This window comes from Thunnus thynnus, chromosome 14 (genome assembly GCF_963924715.1).
Source record: "Thunnus thynnus chromosome 14, fThuThy2.1, whole genome shotgun sequence".
Classification (NCBI taxonomy): Eukaryota; Metazoa; Chordata; class Actinopteri; order Scombriformes; family Scombridae; genus Thunnus; species Thunnus thynnus.
Window position 1 is genome coordinate 17135259 of NC_089530.1, and position 20496 is coordinate 17155754.

The 20496-nt window shown below is 38.5% G+C and overlaps 1 protein-coding gene and 1 long non-coding RNA gene across 3 annotated transcripts; both read left to right on the forward strand.

Moving 5' to 3' along the window:
- The first annotated feature begins 3798 nt into the window (after positions 1-3798).
- Positions 3799-8311, forward strand: LOC137197626 (uncharacterized). Of its 2 annotated transcripts, XR_010931489.1 has the most exons (4): positions 3799-3859; positions 4259-4282; positions 6952-7029; positions 7853-8311. It is a non-coding gene; the product is annotated as an uncharacterized lncRNA (long non-coding RNA). The 2 variants fall into 2 exon arrangements; XR_010931488.1 differs by having other exon boundaries at positions 3805-4282.
- A 2552-nt stretch (positions 8312-10863) lies between these two features.
- prokr1b (prokineticin receptor 1b) lies at positions 10864-20255 on the forward strand. The gene is made up of 3 exons (XM_067610283.1): positions 10864-11086; positions 12080-12637; positions 17971-20255. Exons 2-3 carry the CDS (start codon positions 12171-12173, stop codon positions 18674-18676), a joined length of 1173 nt encoding a protein of 390 aa, XP_067466384.1. The 5' UTR covers positions 10864-11086; positions 12080-12170; the 3' UTR covers positions 18677-20255.
- Positions 20256-20496: the final 241 nt, after the last annotated feature.

A 20496-nucleotide genomic window follows, 5' to 3' on the forward strand; every position in this document is an offset into this window, starting at 1 on the left:
TCACTGTGATATCGGTTTGGAATCCTTTTCCACATCATGAGATGTGGCACTACAGCCAGGAGGACATGTGCAGTGACATTTAAGGGTACCTCTAACCTGCAGGCAGTCCAAGAAAGTTGATTTAGACGCGCTTCACATACAATGTGGGGTTTTTTTTGATAATTGAGAATGTACTGAGAGAAGAACTCCAATTATCAGATTTATACACTCCTGTGTCCTACAGAAGCAACAAAACACAACTGGACAACATGCTGCCTGCCACACAACTGCACACACATATATAGAGCCAGAATGAATGAGTGAATGAGAAACAAAGAGAGAGAAACATGAGGCAAACACTATTTAGAATAGATAGTTGTAGTGTGTTTGGACAAATACTGACTAACATAGTCAGCGTCCCCCAGCAGAACCAACATTTTGCCAAAACAGCTTCTGTTCAAATTTAAACCGCAGACATATTTTTGTATGGATCCTGTTTCACTGCTCGTTATTCCTCCATAACGCTGCCAATAAAACACCTTACTATCTGTTCACCCTCATGCAGAGACTGTAGATTATAGGTCTTGTGCATATTCTCCATGGTTGAGGAGAGAACGCCAGAAACACACTGCCCTCTTTTTCCATCTATATTCCTCTGTTATGAGAGGCTGTAAATCTGAGGCCTGGGTGAGATTAGAGAGCTGTCCAGAATTGGAAATGAAAGCTTTGTGTTTATCCTACTGGTCAGGCCTCCTGGGCTATAGTGACAGACACTAGCAAGGCTAAGCAAATAGTAATATTTAGAGGGTAATAAAAACTAATAGGAACATACAAAGACAGTTCTCTCATCTCTTGCGAGCTGGAAGGTGGATATGTTCAAGCTCAGGAAAAGAAGCAAGTTTTTTCTCCTCTCGTGTCCATTATAGATGACAGAGGCACATGTCTGCTGGTTCACTTGTGTCTTTTGTGATCTGTTATTATATTTAAACTGTGCTGACTATATCTGCCAGCCCACTCTACTCTGTGTGAGAGGACACAAAAAGCCATCTCGCTGCTATTGACAGATGATTGTCAGAGGCGATATAAAAAAAACAGCAGTGCTAGCTTTCCATCACAATAAGGAATTGATCCTAAAAAGTCATCAGAGCTGCTGTCTGTGTCTGTTTATCTGCTGTTCAGGATGGCTGACCACAAAGATACTGTGCTGACAGCTCTCCAAAGCTCTGTCTATACATTGACTCCACCACCACCACTAAAAAGAAAAAAAAAAAAAAATCACAGTCCAATATTAAGTCGTATATATCCTCCAGTGTAGCTGTGTTTTTCAAAGAAATACTACAGTTTCTCATAATCTCACTCAACCTACTCAAAGGTAATGAGCAAAGATACTCCTGGCCTGAATATCTCTGACACTGATTACTTTCCCCAAAGCCGCTGTGCAATCAATGCCAGAAATGGCCATAGCTTGTCTGAATGTCAAACAGTCAAACTGTTTTTTTGTTGTTGTTTTTTTGATTTTTTGGAGACTGGAGAGCAATAAACACTTACATGACATCTGGATTTGCAAACTGATTGTAATTCATGACTGGAACATTATGTTGGAATGATGGTGATGATGAGCTTTAAAATATTTACATTTTAATATCTGAATTATATGTTAACCCCAGACACATGACACTGTAAAATACCATCATTTGCAATATTCACCTCCTTATAGTAATGGAACTTTTCAAAGCCAGAATATTATTTTGATAAGAATATGTTGAGATTTTGTTAAAGAAATATATTTTGTTAAAAGAAAAATAATAGTTTGTTAACCTGTTTATTTAAACATTAAACAAAGAGATCTTTGCACAAGAATAAACATAGACAAACACAGAATTCACAGATTCATAAGCACACAGTTTGCATACACAATATATTAGTTGCACATTAAATAAAATAATCACAAGTGGCATTCAAAATGACTGATATTGTTTTCCTCAAAACTAATCAGTGCAATAAGGTCCAGCTGTGGCCTGTAGCACCTACACCACACCCCCTTTGGATCTTCTCCTCTTGTTTTACAATTGTTAAGCTAAGCTAGCCACTTCCATGAGTTAGCCAGTCACTGTCTTTTTCAGGCATACCTTTTAATATATTTGGATATTTATTGTAACTGTATTGTAACTTTAGCAAAGGTAGTATTTTTTTTTTCTCTCTGGTATAGGAGCATCTCCCCTGTAAAAAAAACCCTCCTCTGTAAAAAATGTATTTTTTCTAACTTTGATGTAATATATTAATGCTAGTACCAGTGGCAACACAATTTGATTTTGTTACTGTAAGTGCTACACTATTATGTAACCATAGACTGTAAAAAATAATGGATGTAGCCACCATGACGTCACCCATTGTTTTGAAGCCTCAAGTTTCCATTTTGACCGTCGCCATCTTGGATTTTTGGATTTTTGGAGCCAGAAGTGACCATATTTGGTCGAGAGGATGGAGCTGACCCTAACACTAGTGGCTAGTTCCTAGCTTGGTTAGTATGGTGCATTTTATGGTTAGCTGTAATGATACTACTGCTAATTTTTTGCTGGCAAAAGACAGGCTTAAACCATTAAAACAAAATGTACTTAGCAGAAAAAAACTGAGCATCCAACTCCTTGAAGGGTCTTTTAGTACAACCAAATGCTTAATAGGACTTTTTTAGGCAACCAAAATGTTACAATTAACTTTCATGAACTGAAAATGAAAATTGCTACGGCTCCAGCTACACCTATACTTTGAATCAAGAGTTACATACAGTTGTCATGAACGAGGAAATTAGCTATAGAGACCAAAATTGCTTTTTGTACCAGGCTCTTTATTTCTGCTGTAAAGTTAGGCATTTTAATATGGGGGTCTATGGGGATTGACTGGGTTTTGGAGCCAACCTCAACTGGCCATTCAAGGAACTGCAGCATTTGGCACTTCTGCGTTGGCCTCATTTTTCAGTCCCAGAGGTTGCCGCTTCTATGTGACAAGTTAAATTAACTGTTTGCTTGAAGCATGTTTCATTAAATATTTCATAGCTTGTGAATTTGTGGTTGTGCTGTATGTTTGGATTTTTCTGCTATCCAACATTACTGCAGAAAAGACTAGGTGGTTCTATATGTATATATTTATACTTATATACAATTAATTTACACATGTGATTGTATTGTATTTACAGAGGCAGGCTACTGTTCTACTGTTGATATCCAGTCTGCCAGTGATTGAAAGAAATGTAGAGGTGGACAAATGTTTGAACATTCACAGCAATTATAAACATTTATATTTTATTAATGTTCTTGTTACCTGAGCAGACCTGGCTGTGATTTCTCTATTCTTTTTCTCAGCATTAATGTGAAAAGTTAACCCCATGTGACACATCTAATTGTTTTGCCAATGTAATACAAGGCCAGTAGACTTGTCATCATCCCAGGTAGCCAGCTGAATCAGGCTGATTCCGGTTAAATGTCAGCGCACTTCGCACTTTATTCTAGCAGCTAAGGTAAGCCGGCTCTGGACCAGTAATGGTTGCCAGATTTGGCTAGGTTTTGGGTGTGTGGACTTAATATTAATTACTAACCATGACACATAATAAATCATGAATTGTTTAATATATCATTATGAAGCCTGTTCCACTGGAATAATAATATAAAATTATAGATTTTTACAGTAATAACTGTATTTCCTTTCTCTGTTTTTAAAAGATTGATCAATATTAATCAATTAATATTTTTTATATATTTTATATTAATTTTAAACAATTAACAAAACAGATTTAACTATTATATTTAACAATATAATACTGTGATTTGAACCTGCACGCACAGCATTGTGGGATTGACATGTCAGTGGAATGTTGGTTCGGATGGTGAGTAACAAAATCAGGTTTGATATCTAACTAATCGACAGGGTTTTCGATCTAATAATGTATATTATTTTACCTTGTAACTTAACTAACATTAGCTGTTTGTCACGTGTATTTTAAGCAGGAGTAAAGAGTTAGCACATGGGAGATACGGTAGCTAAGCTAACTGTCCTGCCCTGTAAGTTTGAGCACACTCACTTTTAAACAGGGTCATAACTAACGTTAACTTACCTTCGACGTTAACCTAATTTTATTAAGTCTTGTAGAAAGGAAACATTAGCTAGCTGGTTAGCCACGTTTTGAACGTCATCTGTTAGCTAGCTTTTGTCAGTGCTAACAGCTCTCCTGTCCTGCTGTTTCCTCACCGCGTTACTGCTGTGCTGGAAATTGTGGAAACTGAAGACCGCTGGTGAATGAAGTTGTAAGGTAAGCTGAAAATTTAATGTCGACATGTTACCATTTTTATCAGCCAAAGGAATAACTGTGATGATTTAGGATAGAGGCAGGAATTCAGCTCAGTAATGTTAATGCTGTGTGTGTGTGTGTGTGTGTGTGTGTGTGTGTGTGTGTGTGTGTGTGTGTGTTTCCAACGCTATGGTGCAACCGCCACGCTGCCTCAATAATAGACAAAGTGTGCAGGACAATCTCTCTGTGAAAGATATTTTTGTAAAAAAAAACCTGGTCTCTGTTGTGGAGAATCCTACGGTTAAATGTGCCTGGTGCCAATAGTTTGCTATGGAGTGCCATTTCATTCAAAACCCCACTCAAACTGCACACCACATATCCAGTCAGCCTGTACTGCCACCCAGTGGAAATTGCGCGCCACCCAGTCAACATATGCTGATTGGACAGAAATTCAATTGCGTCTCTTAAAACAGAAGTAGAGCGCGAAAGGCCAAAACAAACTTTGGAAAAGAGCTAAAATCTAAGGCGGAGAATGTTGGTATTATTAATATTAATGTGTGCCCTCCAGTCTGTTGGTCAGTTGTACCATCATGGCTAATCCCAGAACCTGAAGTTGATCTATACATACTGAATAATAACAAAAGAAAGAAATCAGGAGAAGTAGTCAAAGTCTCATCTGCAACAAGAATGGAATTCATATTTACAGATTTATACAGATGGATCAAAGGATCCAGAGAGTGGGAAAGTGGCATTTGGAGTAAGCATTCCCGAATGAAGAATAGAAAAAGCAGACATAGAATTTCTACTCAGATGTCAGTATTCACAGCAGAAATGCTGGCAATATTATGGGTACTTTGGTAGTAGGACAATAAACCAGATAACTGAAGTCATATGCAGTGATTCAGCAGCAGCTTTAACTACAATAAGAGAAATCAAATCCAAGTCCAGATCTGATATATTGACAGAGATCCTATCAAACATTAAATAGAATTCATAAGGTGGTGTGTGAGGTGGGTTTTATTTGGGTAGCAGCATACATGGGTGTGGAGGGAAACAAGGAAGCAGATTAGCTACTTGTCAAAGAATGCTGCTCACGATGATAGAATAGAAATTGCCCTACAATATTGGCTGTCATAAACAAGTCAGTCAAAGAAATGTGGCAGAATACATGCGAAAAAGAAAATATGGGGAAGTCTTACTTTACAATATAGAAAATAGCGGAAAAAGCAATTTTACGTGCAAAAGAAAAGATTGAGTTGTCATAACCAGGTTGAGGCTTGGACATTGTGGACTGATTGGGACACACCTGGATGGCAAATGTGAGTGTGGAGACTCAAGGACTTTACTCAGCCAGGATAACTGGACTGAAATGAAGAAGCTGATGGAATATTTGTTTAGTATTGGACAATATAACAAAATATAAATAACTGTCAAAAGGAACATCAATAAATATAAAAATCATCTAAAGAAGAAGAAGAAAACGGAAGTAGGTAGAAGTAGGAAATAGTAGGTAGCTATAACTTTGCAGAGAAGGAACGAGAGAGAAGTAACGGTGCAAAATAATGATAATTGTGAACCTTGGCTCAGTAGTGTGCAATGTCCAATTACTGTAACTTTTAATTTTACATTTTTCTTTTTAACTCTAAAGAAGTTGAACAAAACCAACTGGCCAACAGAAAATGAGGACTTAATGAATGAAAATGAAAGTTAAGACGTTGCATATAACAAACTGGCCAAGTAATTATATCAGTGAAGGCAAAACAAAGATATCTTGTTGGCCTTTTAAACAATCATTAAAAAAATTAAACATCTCAATTAATGTATGGAAAAAACTTGTCTCCTGTCCTCCTTGTCTTGTCAACAGCTCTGTTCTTCTGTAACACACAAATCACACACATACACACCTTAATAATTTTTAACCTAGTTCTGTTCCCCTAGCCTGGCACTAATATAAAAGGTACAGTTAAAATCCATCTTCACTGTCACCTGTGTGTATGGAGGAAAGGGAGGGGCGAAGGTGACGGTGTTGTGGACAGATCCTGTAACAGAACAAACTATCCTGAGTTTAAATAACATATTGAAAACATCTGCTGAGGCTTTTTTTAAGATTATTTTTAAGGCATTTTCACTTTATTAGACAGGTATAGCAAGGAGAGACAGGGAGGATGGCATATAGGCAGAGGGGATGACGTGCAGCAAAGGGTCTGGGTTGGGTTTTTTTGTGGGAAGGACTCAGCTTAACGTTACATGGTACGTGCATTATGTGTATATTTAAGTCATCTTACAATGGAGTGAACTCTACCGGAGTTGTCCGGTAGATCCCATGTGTTCAAGTTCTGACAATGCTGTAAATGTACTGTATATGATGGATATACTTTATATGCTGGTTCACTTTGAACTGGCTCAGTTTAGTATTTTTGCTTTGGGATCCTACTCTGTTTCAACTTGGCGTCATTTAGGCAAAGCTACAAGCTGCTGCAATTCTAAGATAAATGCTACTCTATGTGCAGAATGTCACAGTTCAGTTTTATTTTGCAGGCTTGTGCCATAGCACTGATGTTTAATGTACTGTGGCACCAGGCAACCCTTGCTTTATTGCCCAAGGTTATGTCGATATTCAATATATAGCCAACCTCACATTGCTGGTCTTTGTATAGTAAGACATGATGGGTACATCTTGTTTTTTTCAGGGGACATAATGAAGCTGAGGTCTTGAATGACATCTATTTAAGGTCAAGTGCTTGTGAGACCTCAGGACTTTACCAGAGGTATGGCAGCATTCTTTATAAGCTACTACAATTTCATTTTGCACTATGCTGAAGATGCCTCAAGCACTTGGAATTCATCAGAAGTTAATATTATCTTTAAGTTAATATTGTACATGAGTGCTGGCTAGTTCTCTTAACATTCTAGCTTACGTCTCCACTGCTTTTTCCTTGTGGCTAACTATGCCTAGTTTTATCAACAGTTTGCACTAGGGGTGGTTGGGTGACTGGAGTTCCTGGTGGCATCCAGTCCCGACATATACCAGAGCAATTATTACCACATAACTCTTGCTCCAGAAACTATTAAAAACACGTCAATGAGCCACACCGTTGCTCTGGGTGAAATGTTCCTTCGTCACTTAAGACTGTGGCTACATAGCTTGTTTAGAAACGACTCCAAAGACTAAAAATCATCACCCACAAAAATGTGGCTCATGGCGTTATTTTAATAGTTTTTGGACAACATCGGAGCTCTGCAGCACCGAGGAATAAGATATATCAAGCTTTGGATACACACACAATACTTGCAAGTAGGATGAGTTCATTGTTGATTTTGCTCTGACAGTAAAAATAACACAGAAAATCGCCAACCAAATCCTTTAAAATGCATTATAAAACCACATGAAACCAGATCAGATCACTGCATTAGTGACCCCTGCTGGCTGGTCCAGGAGCCAGTTAAAGATTATGTAAATGATGTAAATATCACTCTCAATTAACTGTTTTGGGTGTTCTGACAAACGTAATACTATTGCATGTGCTTTGGGGCAACAAGCAACAACTGCACATTAAACTAAAAGTTTTCCTCTTTGTCTTTTGTTTATAGGTCCTTCTTGGGCCCACAGACAGACAAGCTCAAAGTTAAAGAGGCTGCATGGATATATCAACCAATAAGTACATTCATTAGAAAACCTATTGACTTTGAGTGGATGTCATTGTAGACATGCTGTAACAGGGAAGTGCAGACTTGCATGTAGCCCAAGATTTCCTCTTTTGGTGTTTTGTCAAAATGAGAAGTTTGAAATTCATATAGGGTTGTTTTTGTGTGTTTGTTTCTCAATTTCACCATTCAGTTTTCTTGAATGAACCCTGAATGATAAACTGGCAGTTCCTAAACCCCTTGGATTGCCATACTCCATGAAATCACAGTATACTGTAGCTGTCTGGATAGACAGTACAAGCAACTTTTTGAAATTAGAGTTTGTCATTTGATTCAGTGCTCATTTTTTTAAAAATCTTTAATATAGGGTGATAGTGAGGCTCAGCTTCAGTTTCAGCCAGTCCTTCCAGACATGCACAAGGCACATCTTACACTACCCATCATCAGGTCTTAAAGGATAGGTTCACATTTTTCAAGTCTGTCATAAAACAATACTGACACGTCCTCATGTATCTTGAAAAAAATGATTGATTGTTGTAATTCTTCCCTCTGTCCACACTGAAAGAGAAGAGATTCTAAAGCAATTCCCATGTAAGTGATGGGGGACAAAATCTAGCCAAAGCTCATGTAAGGCTTCAGCATTTTCAGTTAAACCAATCAAGTGGGTTTATTCAGAATTAATATTTTTAGTGCAGTATTCCCTCCATCTGTTTCCATAGACTCTTTCCTTGCGGAGCTGTGGCAGAAGGATTGTCACACAAAGAGGGAATTTTGTACTAACTGCTACTGATGAATTATCATATTATCATCAGCTGAACTTTGGTAGTAATTCCTGCACAGAATGAGGACTTTGGATTTGTCCGTCATGTCTTGTATTGGAATAACATCCGGAGGGGATTTCTTCATGGCCAGTGTAGACAGGAGGAACGGTTACAGCAAACAATAACTCAAAGTATTGCAATATAAAAATGGTCATGGGAGAATTCTATTTGTCTGTCTGTCTGTCTGTCCATCTTTGTGTATATCTGTGTATCAAGGTTCACAGCGGCTTGCTTGAGAAAGGTGCCATAAGATTCGTTCATGGGCATGTCTTGCAGTTATGTTATTTGTTTACTTGTTTGTATGTTAAAATAAATCCTTATAACAGATATTCATGGTGTCATTTATAACTGAAAAAGTAACACATGTATGAGTGTTATGGGGGTAGGCATGGGGTAATGCAGGGGTGGGTAGGGAATGCCACGAAAAAAAATCACTTGTTTCTTCACTTTGATGTTTGAGCTGCACTGTGCAGATTGAAGAACAGTAAGTGCAGAGTTTGATGCTAGAAGGCTGTTTTCACATTCATCTTGCAAGTGTGATGTGGAAACTTGAACTTGTGGAAACACTAAGAATGGATTTTCAGTGAAATTGGAGACTTCTTTTAAATGAAAAATATTTGTATACTAATAGATTCTGGATTGCTCAATGAGGGACAAGGAGTAGATGTAATTTTAAGAAATATATGAGTATGTTAGACAAATTATTCAAAAAGGTATTTTTTATATATCCTAAATCATGTCTGGAGTGGATCTTTAATGTATCAAACATACATTGTGCACTTGACAATAATTTTGGTAGTTTGAAATTTAAAAATTGTTTTTCTGTTCAATAAAATTAATAATTTGTGTTCACTCTAAATATCAAAAGCAAGTCATTACAACTAGACTTTCAGTGTTATGCTGAACAAAAAATGTTTTAAATTCTGTGTTACATTATGTAAGTGTATTTAACAAAGAAGCTAATATTGCATTGGTAAAGGGAAAGGTCCTTGTTTTTATTAAATATGTGGTTTTGTATTGCTAATCAAACCGTTCTTAGTTCTGGCAATATACAAGGTCAGTCACAGGCAGGTGTTGGGGTAGCTCTGGCAGAATACTGGATCAGTCATTACTTTTTACAGGCTGTCAACTGGTTTACATACAGACCGGTTCTGGCAGTTTTATTGGGATGATTGCAGCCCAATGCTGGTAGTGTCAGTCAGGTTTTGGCACCTAGACTCAGACCAGTATAGGCTAGTTCTGCCATTTTTGTTGGGGCAATTGCAGCCCTATGCTGGCAATGCTGGTTCAGTTTCAGCAGTGTACTGGGGCCAATTCTGGGGTGTCATTAAAACCAGGTTTGGCAACAATCTTGCAACTGTACTTGGACCGAGTTATGTCTTCTGGCCTGCTGGATTTGGGCATGGACTATGGATTTGGGCCATTATGGGGCCAAACCATTTTAGCTGGTGAACATAGTGGAGCATTTAGCAGCTAAAGGTTCAGATATTTTGTTCAGGAGGAAGTGGAGAGAAAAACAAAAAGTAGAGTGAATATTGGACTTAGGACTCCACATGAATGCCAGCGTTGCTCCATGTTTGGCTGGATGTGTAAATAGGTTGTTTGCTAACAAGTCTGCCATTATCAGATTTGGTGATATGTCAGTGTTGTGTTAACAGCTTGTTTGCACTGCCCCTGTAAGTGGGCCAAAAATCAATTAGCCTAATCTTACTACTAAAACCAGTTTTCCTAAGCTCAGTTTGAACATGGGGCACAGCTAAAAGCAAATCCCTTCTGATGGTTAAGGAGGACCATCCAACCTTTTATGACCTTTCCATAATTATATCATTTTCAATCAAGAATCTATCACCTGAGATATAAAGTGTAAGGTGGTAGACGAGACGCTTTAAAGTGGAATGAGAGGCATGCATAATACTGTGTAGCTACTCATGTAGTGTGAGACTGTTGTGTTATTTTATAAATCTGTTTTATTCATCCAAATCTTGTAGTTGATGCCCCCCAGAACGTGCACACGCACCATCCTCGTTCACACCTCCTAGAAGACGTGCTATGTGGCGTCTTCGCCGCGCGTCATCACTTAAAGCAGAAGAGAAACAGACGCAACTTTTTTTTCCTTTCAAAGAAGCGCGAGAGAGAGAGATTGAGAGAGAGAGAGAGAGAGAGAGAGAGAGAGAGAGAGAGAGAGAGAGAGTTTCAGATACAGTAAATGTGCAGGGAGGCTGATGAAGCGACTTTTTGTCTCCAATGTGAGGATTGTCCAATAATACAGGACTTCGGCTCCGTTACACACCTGACACAGATGGCTGTTTAATGGTATTATTAGCTGCATGACTCGCGGAACCTTCTGCAACGTTTGTGGGTAAGTGCTTGAACTGTAACAGATTTGTTTTCATTTACTTCGTTCTGTCACTGGAAATTATATATGGTTTATTTCTTATAATAAAGGTAAAAGGTCTCACTCTCTCACACCTAAAGGTCTACCTTTATAGTTTCTTTTTTTCTACTCTGTTGATTTAAATTCACAGATTGTGATCCCCCTCCAGGCTGTGATGATCTATAGGAGCTTAATACTCCAATTGAGACCCCCTGCGGCTGAATAGAGCCAAGCCTGGATTTATAAACTACCTCGGAGCCCTAATTGAAAATACATTTGATTTATACTAATTTTTTATTTTATTGCATTGCATTAGAGATAGTATTTTGCTGATCTCCTTAAATCCTTAAGTAATACCTCTTTCATTTATTCATACCCAGCATTGCCTCACATAAGTGAGAAGGTCTCATAAATCCTGATTGTAAAACCAAGTTATTTGAAATCATGAGTCCAATTTTTGGGAATATCATCATCTCTCTCTCTTTCTCTGTCTTGCTTACATTTACAGTAGTTGAGTGTGTACTGTGTTTGGATAGCAGCCAGGTTATTTGCCTTGTGCTACTGTATCATTACAAATCTTCTAAATCTGGTAAAATGTGTTAACTTCTTTCTTGTAATTTGTTCTTTTTAATTATAGTTTTTTGTTTGTTTGTTTTTTTACCTCATACGCATTAATAAATGAGACCTAAGTGACTACATTTGCTGCAAATTAAATGCCTTGTCATCACGCTGAGCCTAATCTGTGACGTTGGCTTGCTGTAAAGTGACAAGGTCCTAATAAATTACATAAAGGTCTTTGTTAGATATAATGACCTCACCCACAAACATTTTTCATCAGAGAATATCATAGAAATGTCACACATGCCAGCATGATTACGCCTGAAGCACTGAGGTCATCTAATTTGTTTTGATCATGTCTTGTTGCTATGAATCCTGACCTGGGATGAGTAATGCTGAGATGGGAACTTTCTGTTCCAGGTGAAGATGAGCTTCTGTTTCCGAAGAAGACTCAGCCTGTTCAAATATTCATCCTCTTTCTAAAGCAAAATAAGTCTGTATATGCTAAGACATGGGGGACTCCAACATCAGCCACATGGTAGTGGCTTACACAGAGATGCAGGACACTCTCCCAGCAGGCAAGTTGGATCATTACATGGACAATTATGATACGGACTATGGCATCTCTCCGGATGAGATCCCAGACACCACGCAGGGCCAGGCCTTCTTTGTGGCCACCATTGTTATCGGCATGGTCCTTGTCTGTATCATGCTTGTCTGTGGGTTGGGAAACTTCATATTCATTGCCACTCTGACACGCTACAAAAAGCTCCGCAACCTCACCAACCTGCTGATTGCAAACCTAGCCATCTCAGACTTTATCGTAGCAGTGGTGTGCTGCCCATTCCTGGTGGACTACTACGTGGTGAAACAGCTGTCCTGGGATCATGGATTGGTGTTGTGCGCCTCTGTCAACTATCTTCGGACTGTGTCACTCTACGTGTCCACAAACGCATTGCTTGCTATTGCAGTTGACAGGTGGGTCTGTTATTTCTTTCATATTTCTGTCTGAGTGTGTCCTTGTGAGCATGCACATGTTCAATTTAGTAAAACACTGCTTCTTGCAAAAATCTCCCAGCATTGTCTACAGGGATTTGAGTTTTAATCTGAATCAATAAAGCCTCCATGGTTTTTATCTGTCATCATTTGCTCCTGTTGAGCGTCTCAGTGAGAAGAGATTGTGTCAAATTCAGAGGCCTCAGCTGTTCAGCTGTGAAAATCACAGTGGAAAAATTACTTCTGTTTCCCCAATCCAATTTTCTTCTCCAATTAAGTTTCTCTTCCGATATTCAGACACTGAGGCCATGTTTTTTTTAAATTAAAAACAGGCAGCAGATGCTCAGCACTCTTTACCACTACCACTAATAACCACTCTCTCACAGAAAATGACTAAGTGCTGAAAACCATTTTAAACATGTCATTTTTATGGGTTTCAGTCAAGCTATAATAAACATTACTACATTTAAATTTCAATCAGGAGAGACTTCAATTTTATAAGTGACAATAATTTTATTGAACATGGATAATAAGATGAGGAGTCTTTGGTGATTAGATTCCATCGTGATGTCATCATATTTATAAGGGGGAGTTGAAGACGAGAGTAGAATAGGATATCCCCCGATGGAGTTCAGACAGTGGTGGTGGTGATGAGTAAGGGAATGTTGAGATCTGGATGATGAGAAGAGGAGCTGGGCCTCTGGTGATCTCGGACCTGGGCGCTGACGTGATGAAATGGGGGTGAATGGGGTGGAGGAGGGTCATGATGATTCGCACTGAAATGACAGCTGACAGCGACAAAGGGAAGAACAGATTTAAAGTTCAGCTGCTAGAACATGGTAGGCTGATAGGAATCATGGCAGAATCTGATTTGTTAACTAAGAGATGCAAGAGCAAGAAAAAAGTGTGTGTGTGTGGGGGGGAGGGGGGTTCCCTACTACAAATTTAATCACAGTGGTTCTACTCCCTCCTGGTTCATAGTTACTTGTTATATTCACATTAAAGTAGATGTTACTGATGATACTTTCATTAATTATGCAGTCCTTTCCTTGGCATAAGCTGGCACCATATTGCAATCGAGATATGGGGGCCTCAGATCTGTCTTGATGTATAACTTATCAATATGAAACATTTTTGTTTGTGCACACTATCACCAGAATATGATTTTTAATTAGCCTGAAAAGCTCAACAGAAAACCACTCCTTTGCCATTCTGTTCAGGATGCAACAGGTAGACAACCTCTCATGATGAGTCCATCTGTATATCCTCCTGTATCTGTGCCAGTTACATTATCTGTTTATTCCCTGGTCCTCTTGTTTAGGCTGAAACATGCATGAAACACTGATTCAGCAGCGAAACATTCAGATTACATACAGAAACATACAGTATTCAATAAGACTGGGGTTAGGCTAACACTCAACATTAAATTTCTCATGACTAAATGATTAAATAGGTTGTCTTTCAATGGATTCCAAAACAACCCATATAAACATATCACTAACAACCTTCACTCTTCATCCCCACAGGGATGGGGGGAGGGTCAATGGATGGTGGGATGAGGGTTGAGGGATGAAAGGATAAGGGATGAGGGATGAGGGATGAGGGAAAGAGGAGGGAACCAAGGGAGTCAAGACTCTGAGTGGAGGAGCCATCTCTTCCTCTTCAGGCAATCAGCTTAGGTTCAGCCCCCAGTGGTTCCTGTATTCAAACAATGGAGAGAGGAGGTTAAAAAAGGGGTTTTCAGGGGAGGGATGTGAAAACTGAGATGAAGGGGAAAGGAACGGGAAAGGTGTGCCTAAATACTCTTTGTGCGGAAATAGGATGTGTACAAGGCGTGGTCTTTGTTCCCAAACTAAAAAACCACCACCAGTGCATTTTTTTAAGTTTAGGTAAGTAAAACTACTTGGTTAAGGTTAGGTATTCATGAGTAAGAAAAGCCAATATTAACTGTTGAGAAGAGACTGGATTCGAACCTCAATCTTTAGGTCAAATGCTTTAATGAACTTATCAGTAAGTGTTTATATTGAAAGTATCTGCTGAATGTGGTGTACTTTTGTCATACTAATAATGTACTTTAATTAACTTTGACTTTAATATACTTCAATCAAATGGGATACTGGGCTTACAGAATGTTTGTTGCGTAGGTAGGAAAAGACAAGATAACTGGGTGCCTCCTGCCCGATGCCATATAATCACAACATCCATGGTTCAATTCATCCTTTGTTGAACATAATACCCCTTCCTCTACCCATTTTCCTGTCTCTCTCTGCACTTTCAGCTAAAAAAAAGACAAGAAAACAAGCTGGGGAAAAAGCCTCAAATAACAGTTGTGTAAGCTAAGAGAAAAAATAAAATGGTACGAGAAGTGGGGGAAAAGACTAATAGCTAACATTTCAGTCCCCCAGACTTGCATCAGTGCTGACAGAGTCATGAGGGCTTTTAAACATACAGGTCACAGGTGCAATCAATAAGTAAGTTCAGCTAATTAAAGGGTGGAAGTAACAGCACAGATACACACAATGTTCAGTGAGCCTTTTTCACATTTTGACATGTCATAGTTGGAAAAGCAGGAGTAAATAATAAAATTATTTTAGCTGCTTCTGTTTAAGGGTCATGGTAGTATGCATGCTGGCTCACTGTCACACTGTAATGGCTTACCGGGACAATTGAATAGAATTGTTAATGTTATTTGTAACACCTATGATTTTCCTACTATGAGAAGTCAAAATGTCTGCTGTGAAAAAGGTCTATATTCACAATGACTAACACATAAACAACGCTTGTGTTAAAGCCAGCAACACTGTTGCAATGCTTTGGGAGATTCAAAGATCATTAGGGTTATTCACCTGTCTTGTACAGTCCAGTAGTACTCCTTTTTTCTAATTAATTGAACTAATTAGCGTGTTGCCTGCACCTGTACCTTTCATATTTAAAGACCCAAAAACCAAGGTTTTGTATGATTCAAATTTGAGGGACTCAAATGGTTGCAATTATGCTAAAGGTTTTTATCTCACTGTTGGCACATTTGAGTATTTTTACACAATGCAGTAAAGGTACATGACTGTTTGGGGTTCTTTTCAGACTGTTTTGTGTGTGAGTAAACAGTAACATTTTCTAAATTTGCTAAATCGAATTGATTTCTTGTGAACAAAGGACTCAAGGACACCACATCCCCTCCCCTTTCTTTTCGCTGTGCTATACGAAAAGCACACTATTTCCTGTATTACCAGTGCCAATATGCATTATATTCATAATAACTGCATATGAACATGATTCATAGGAGAGTTGGTTGAGTAATTACTTCAAGGTTTTTGTCATTTGTGGACAAGGTCTTTTCTCTGCTTCCATTTCATGTTAGTTTTTACTGCTCTGACTCAAGAAGTAATCTAAACTTTAAAATGTGTTTTAGATGCCACAGTTTTTGCTAAGATAACTTCTGGTTTGATTTACACCCTATATTAGAAATCCACCCTATGATTATTATAATTTCCAGATTAATAGAAATATTTGATTAATTTTCAGGGGTTGAAAACAGATTTCCCTTTGTGGATTTATTTTTGCTGTCTCTACAGTCTGGTTTGGTGACACTGCCTTACAGGCTTAATGTGAAGAGACACCTACATAAGTGCATGAGTGCACTCAACACCCACAGATTCACAAAGAAGCATGTTTCAGGCATAATATGCCTTGTGAGCAGTGTTATTTAATCTGTGCCTAAAAAAAACTTAGTATGAAGGCCTGATGATGAGTGTTTAATGTGACAAACTAATTATCATACATCCATATTGAGTCCATAATCTTCCTGACACTGTGTGAGCTTTCTAGCATTGACAAGTAGCAGCCTACTGACTGGAGCTTGTTATGGAGAATCCACAGGCATGCTGCCAAGGTAATGGGTGATCATTTACTTCTTTGTGGGTGGTGCTCTGTATTTGAGTGTGACACACAGGTTGCATACTCAAATGTTAAGTGATGCTGCAGCAGAAAAATTAATTGTGAAGTGAAAATGAACAACATTAGAAAATAAATATGATATGACCTTTTCAAAAAAATATTTTATCACTTGTTTTGGTTAGTTATGACTAAGACTTAAGTTTAAGAATTAAACTGAACTGACACATCTAAAGAGCATTTCTTGCTTCATCAACAAATTAATCACTGGACTAATTCACGATTTGTAACACTGTGTGTATCTACTAATTGTTAGTTGACATTTAGCTTAAAGGGAAACTTTGGTATTTTTCAACCTGGACCCTATTTTCCCATCTTTTTGTATATAAGTGACTAATGGGGACAACAATTTTTGAAAGTGGTCCAGTATTGAGCAAGGGCGCTTCAGCTGGCAGCTGCGAAATGGGCAATAGTGCCCTGTCAATGTATGTCCACTAAAAGTGTTTGTTTTTGCCACTCACACCCTCACATTGTAATCGTAAGTGTCTGACAATATTGTGGAAAGGACCATACAAAGAGATGAAACCTTTTTCTTTCTTCATTTTTCTTTCGTTTGATTCGGTCTGTTTGTTATTACGTCTAACCAAGTCTTGCTCAAGGAGAAATCTTGCTCTGAAATCTCGTGTGAGTTGTTATTGAAATTAGCTAAATATTCAATCATGACTTTGAAAATCTTTTAGATAACACTAAGCTACGCTTTATTTACTCCCAACACAACAAACTCCTCCCAGCACTCCAACTGTCATCGCTGAATATTTAGCTGATGTCGACAACAACTCTCTCTTATCAGTCCTCAAAAGGAAATTAAATGCGCATGTTTGCAGTTGCTCAGTCAGAAAAAAACAAAAACATTTTACCACACTGCCTGACATTATTATTCTGTTCATCATCTGTATATGCTTTTCTATCCCTGCATGAAAATATTCTAAATGTATTTGAAGTTGACCAAATGATATTAAAATAGACATTTTTTCCGCTTTTTGTGATTGAAGATATAGGATATAAATTATGGATGTTAACAAATCAATTCAGCATTAATAATTTTTTTTGTGTTATAGGTGACCTTCCCCTTCTTGCTTTACATTTGGATTACAGATTGTGCCTTACAGAAGTGGCAAAAAGCCCCTATACTTCTTGGCTCAATCATATTGCTCATGACTTTCTATCAATATGAAAAATTCAGTTCACTGAATAATGGAGCATTGTGTATTGAACTTTAATCATCCATGAGTGACTGAGAGCTATTTGCCAAATCTATTGACTTTGCACAGCACTCTGACTGCTAAATAGGCTGCTTTATGGTACTTTATTCTGAATTTATCTCCTGCCTCCTCAATGCAACAATAATGTCTGTGTTTCTCCAGGTACATGGCCATAGTCCATCCTCTGAGGCCTCGTATGAAGTATCAAACTGCCTACTGCCTGATAACAGGAGTCTGGATTGTTCCCATCCTAATCTCAATCCCCTCTGCCTACTTTGCCTCTGAGACCATGTACCCTCATGGTGGCACCACCCCAACCACTCACAAAGTCTTCTGTGCCCAGATCTGGCCTGTGGACCAACAGGCCTACTACCGGTCGTACTTCTTGTTTGTTTTTGCTGTTGAGTTTGTTGGCCCTGTGATTGTCATGGCACTGTGTTACGCCCAAATTTCCCGTGAGCTCTGGTTCAAGAATGTCCCAGGTTTCCAGACGGAGCAGATTAGGAAGAGGTTGCGTTGTCGGCGCAAGACAGTGATGGTCCTGATAGGGATCTTGACGGCGTACATCCTGTGCTGGGCACCATACTACGGCTTCACTATCCTGCGAGATTTCCATCCAACACTCATCTCCCGCCAGAAGAACTCATTGGTGGCTTTCTACATCATTGAATGCATTGCCATGAGCAATAGCATGATTAATACATTCTGCTTTGTCAGCGTCAAGAACAACACAGTTAAGTACCTGAAGAAGATTGTACTGCTGCGCTGGAGGTCCACATATGCCCCCAGTAAGACTGTGGATGAGATGGATATGAGGACCTCCTCCATGCCCGTGACTGAGGAGATTGAATGCATTCACCTGAGGTGAAGGGAAGAAACTCTGTAATCTAACAGTCATTGAGATTTGGACTGTTGATATGAAGAAACAACATACAGTAGATGGCAGTGATGACATTGACATAAAATATTTTTCTCTTTTTTAAATCTCATCCGGAAAGATTTCAAGCACCATAAAGCACAAGGAAAGGTCAAACCCTAACAGTACAGCGATTAAGAGGTCACCATAGCTCGAACTCTTGCCTCTTTCACACATTGTTCCCAGTAAATTACTGGGATAACTTTTCAGGCATAGTGATTTTCACTTGAGGAAAGTTTTACAAATGTAAAACCTCCATGGATCAAAAAGTCATAATAGAAAGAGTTATAGTTAACCTTGTTTGCAGCTCGAGTTTTCCTGTCAACAGTTTTACAGATATCTCTTTTTCAAATGGTGGTCTATGCGGAAGATGCAATTTGGGCTGCAGGGGGATTTTTCACCGCATTTACGCAAGAGGCCACTGGGAAAAACTGGCTGCAAGGCTGAGTGGCAGCACCGTATCCAGCTCTTATAATACATCAATGGGCGGAAGAGGTCTCTTATTATTTTCAGGAACACTGCAGCCGAGGAGCTGTTTTTGTCCAATGCCAATGTTCTTGTAACGTATTTAATATTCAACAAGTTTGCGAGACAAATCACCCATGAAAGCATTGGCAAGGCAACCGCAAACAAGTCGCAGAATCAAATATGTCATGTGTGGAGTCTTGTGATTGGTTCACTTGCTCCACATGAAAGTGTCTTTCGTCAAACAAACATAACCCTTTACATGCTCGTCTCTGCAATGTTACTGCTTTCATTCAAAACACAACCGTACCGGCATTTTCCCTGAAAAGATTTTAGGTCTTTTGGTGGGAAAATTGGCAGTACAGATTTTCCTGAATATCGATCCCTGCTCCCATTCACACATGACCCCATGCAGGAAATGTTCCTGAACATTTCAGGGATAGACTGCATGTGTGAAAGGGGCTTCGGTTAGTCAGCAGTTCACACAGTACTTCTATCTAAGATATTATGAGAATGTCATTGTTGTGCTGTTTATATTGTGTCTATAAACTGTGTATTGTGAAATGCTGTAACATTTGTATAAGGTATATTACTTGGATAACTTGTAAATAACAGCTGCTACTGCCCTTTTAATGCATCATGGTGTTGACTACCTACAGTATATAATGTTTATCTTTGTTTTGACTGTATGTTTTGTTACATTGATTTTTAGTTAGGTTAAATAACTCTTGATACAAAAGAAATCATTGACCATTGCTTTTGTATTTCAATGTCTGTGTGTGCATTTTTCTTTTTTCTTCTTAGTCAGACGTTTTCAGTATAAATGTCATTTTGTGGAATGTACAGTATTGAGGAGTTTCTCTGAAGAACTGGTGAGCCAACAAAGAAACATTCTAATGTCTTTTTGTGATTGCTTATCCTTGAGGGGGGGAAAAAAACAACGTACGTGCTTTCTTTGTTGATGAATGCATTTTATGCGCCTATGGTAATAAACAATTAAACAATGGAAAAAGCTTTTTTTCTATGCAAGCTGCCTATCAATGGACTCCTTCATTATTACTTGTAAATCTCCAAATGCGTACTTTACAGCATATAAAATTGTGACAATCAGAATAAACCATGCATGCACATAATAGCGAGTGGCTTCAACAGTCTCTTCAGTGGCATTTTTTCTAACTTCCGCATAGATTTATTTGTGCTCCTTGTTTTTTTCTGAATAACTGTTCAGAATCAGGAGTGGTGAGGATGAGATCCTTTGGTCACCTTGGCAAACACTTAAACTGGGACATAAGTGCCACAATGAACAC

Coding starts and splice junctions, on each gene's coding strand:
- prokr1b (XM_067610283.1), top strand. CDS start 12,171: ATGGGGGACTCCAACATCAGCCACATGGTAGTGGCTTACACAGAGATG. Junction 12,638..17,970: donor CTTGCTATTGCAGTTGACAG/GTGGGTCTGTTA, acceptor GTGTTTCTCCAG/GTACATGGCCATAGTCCATC.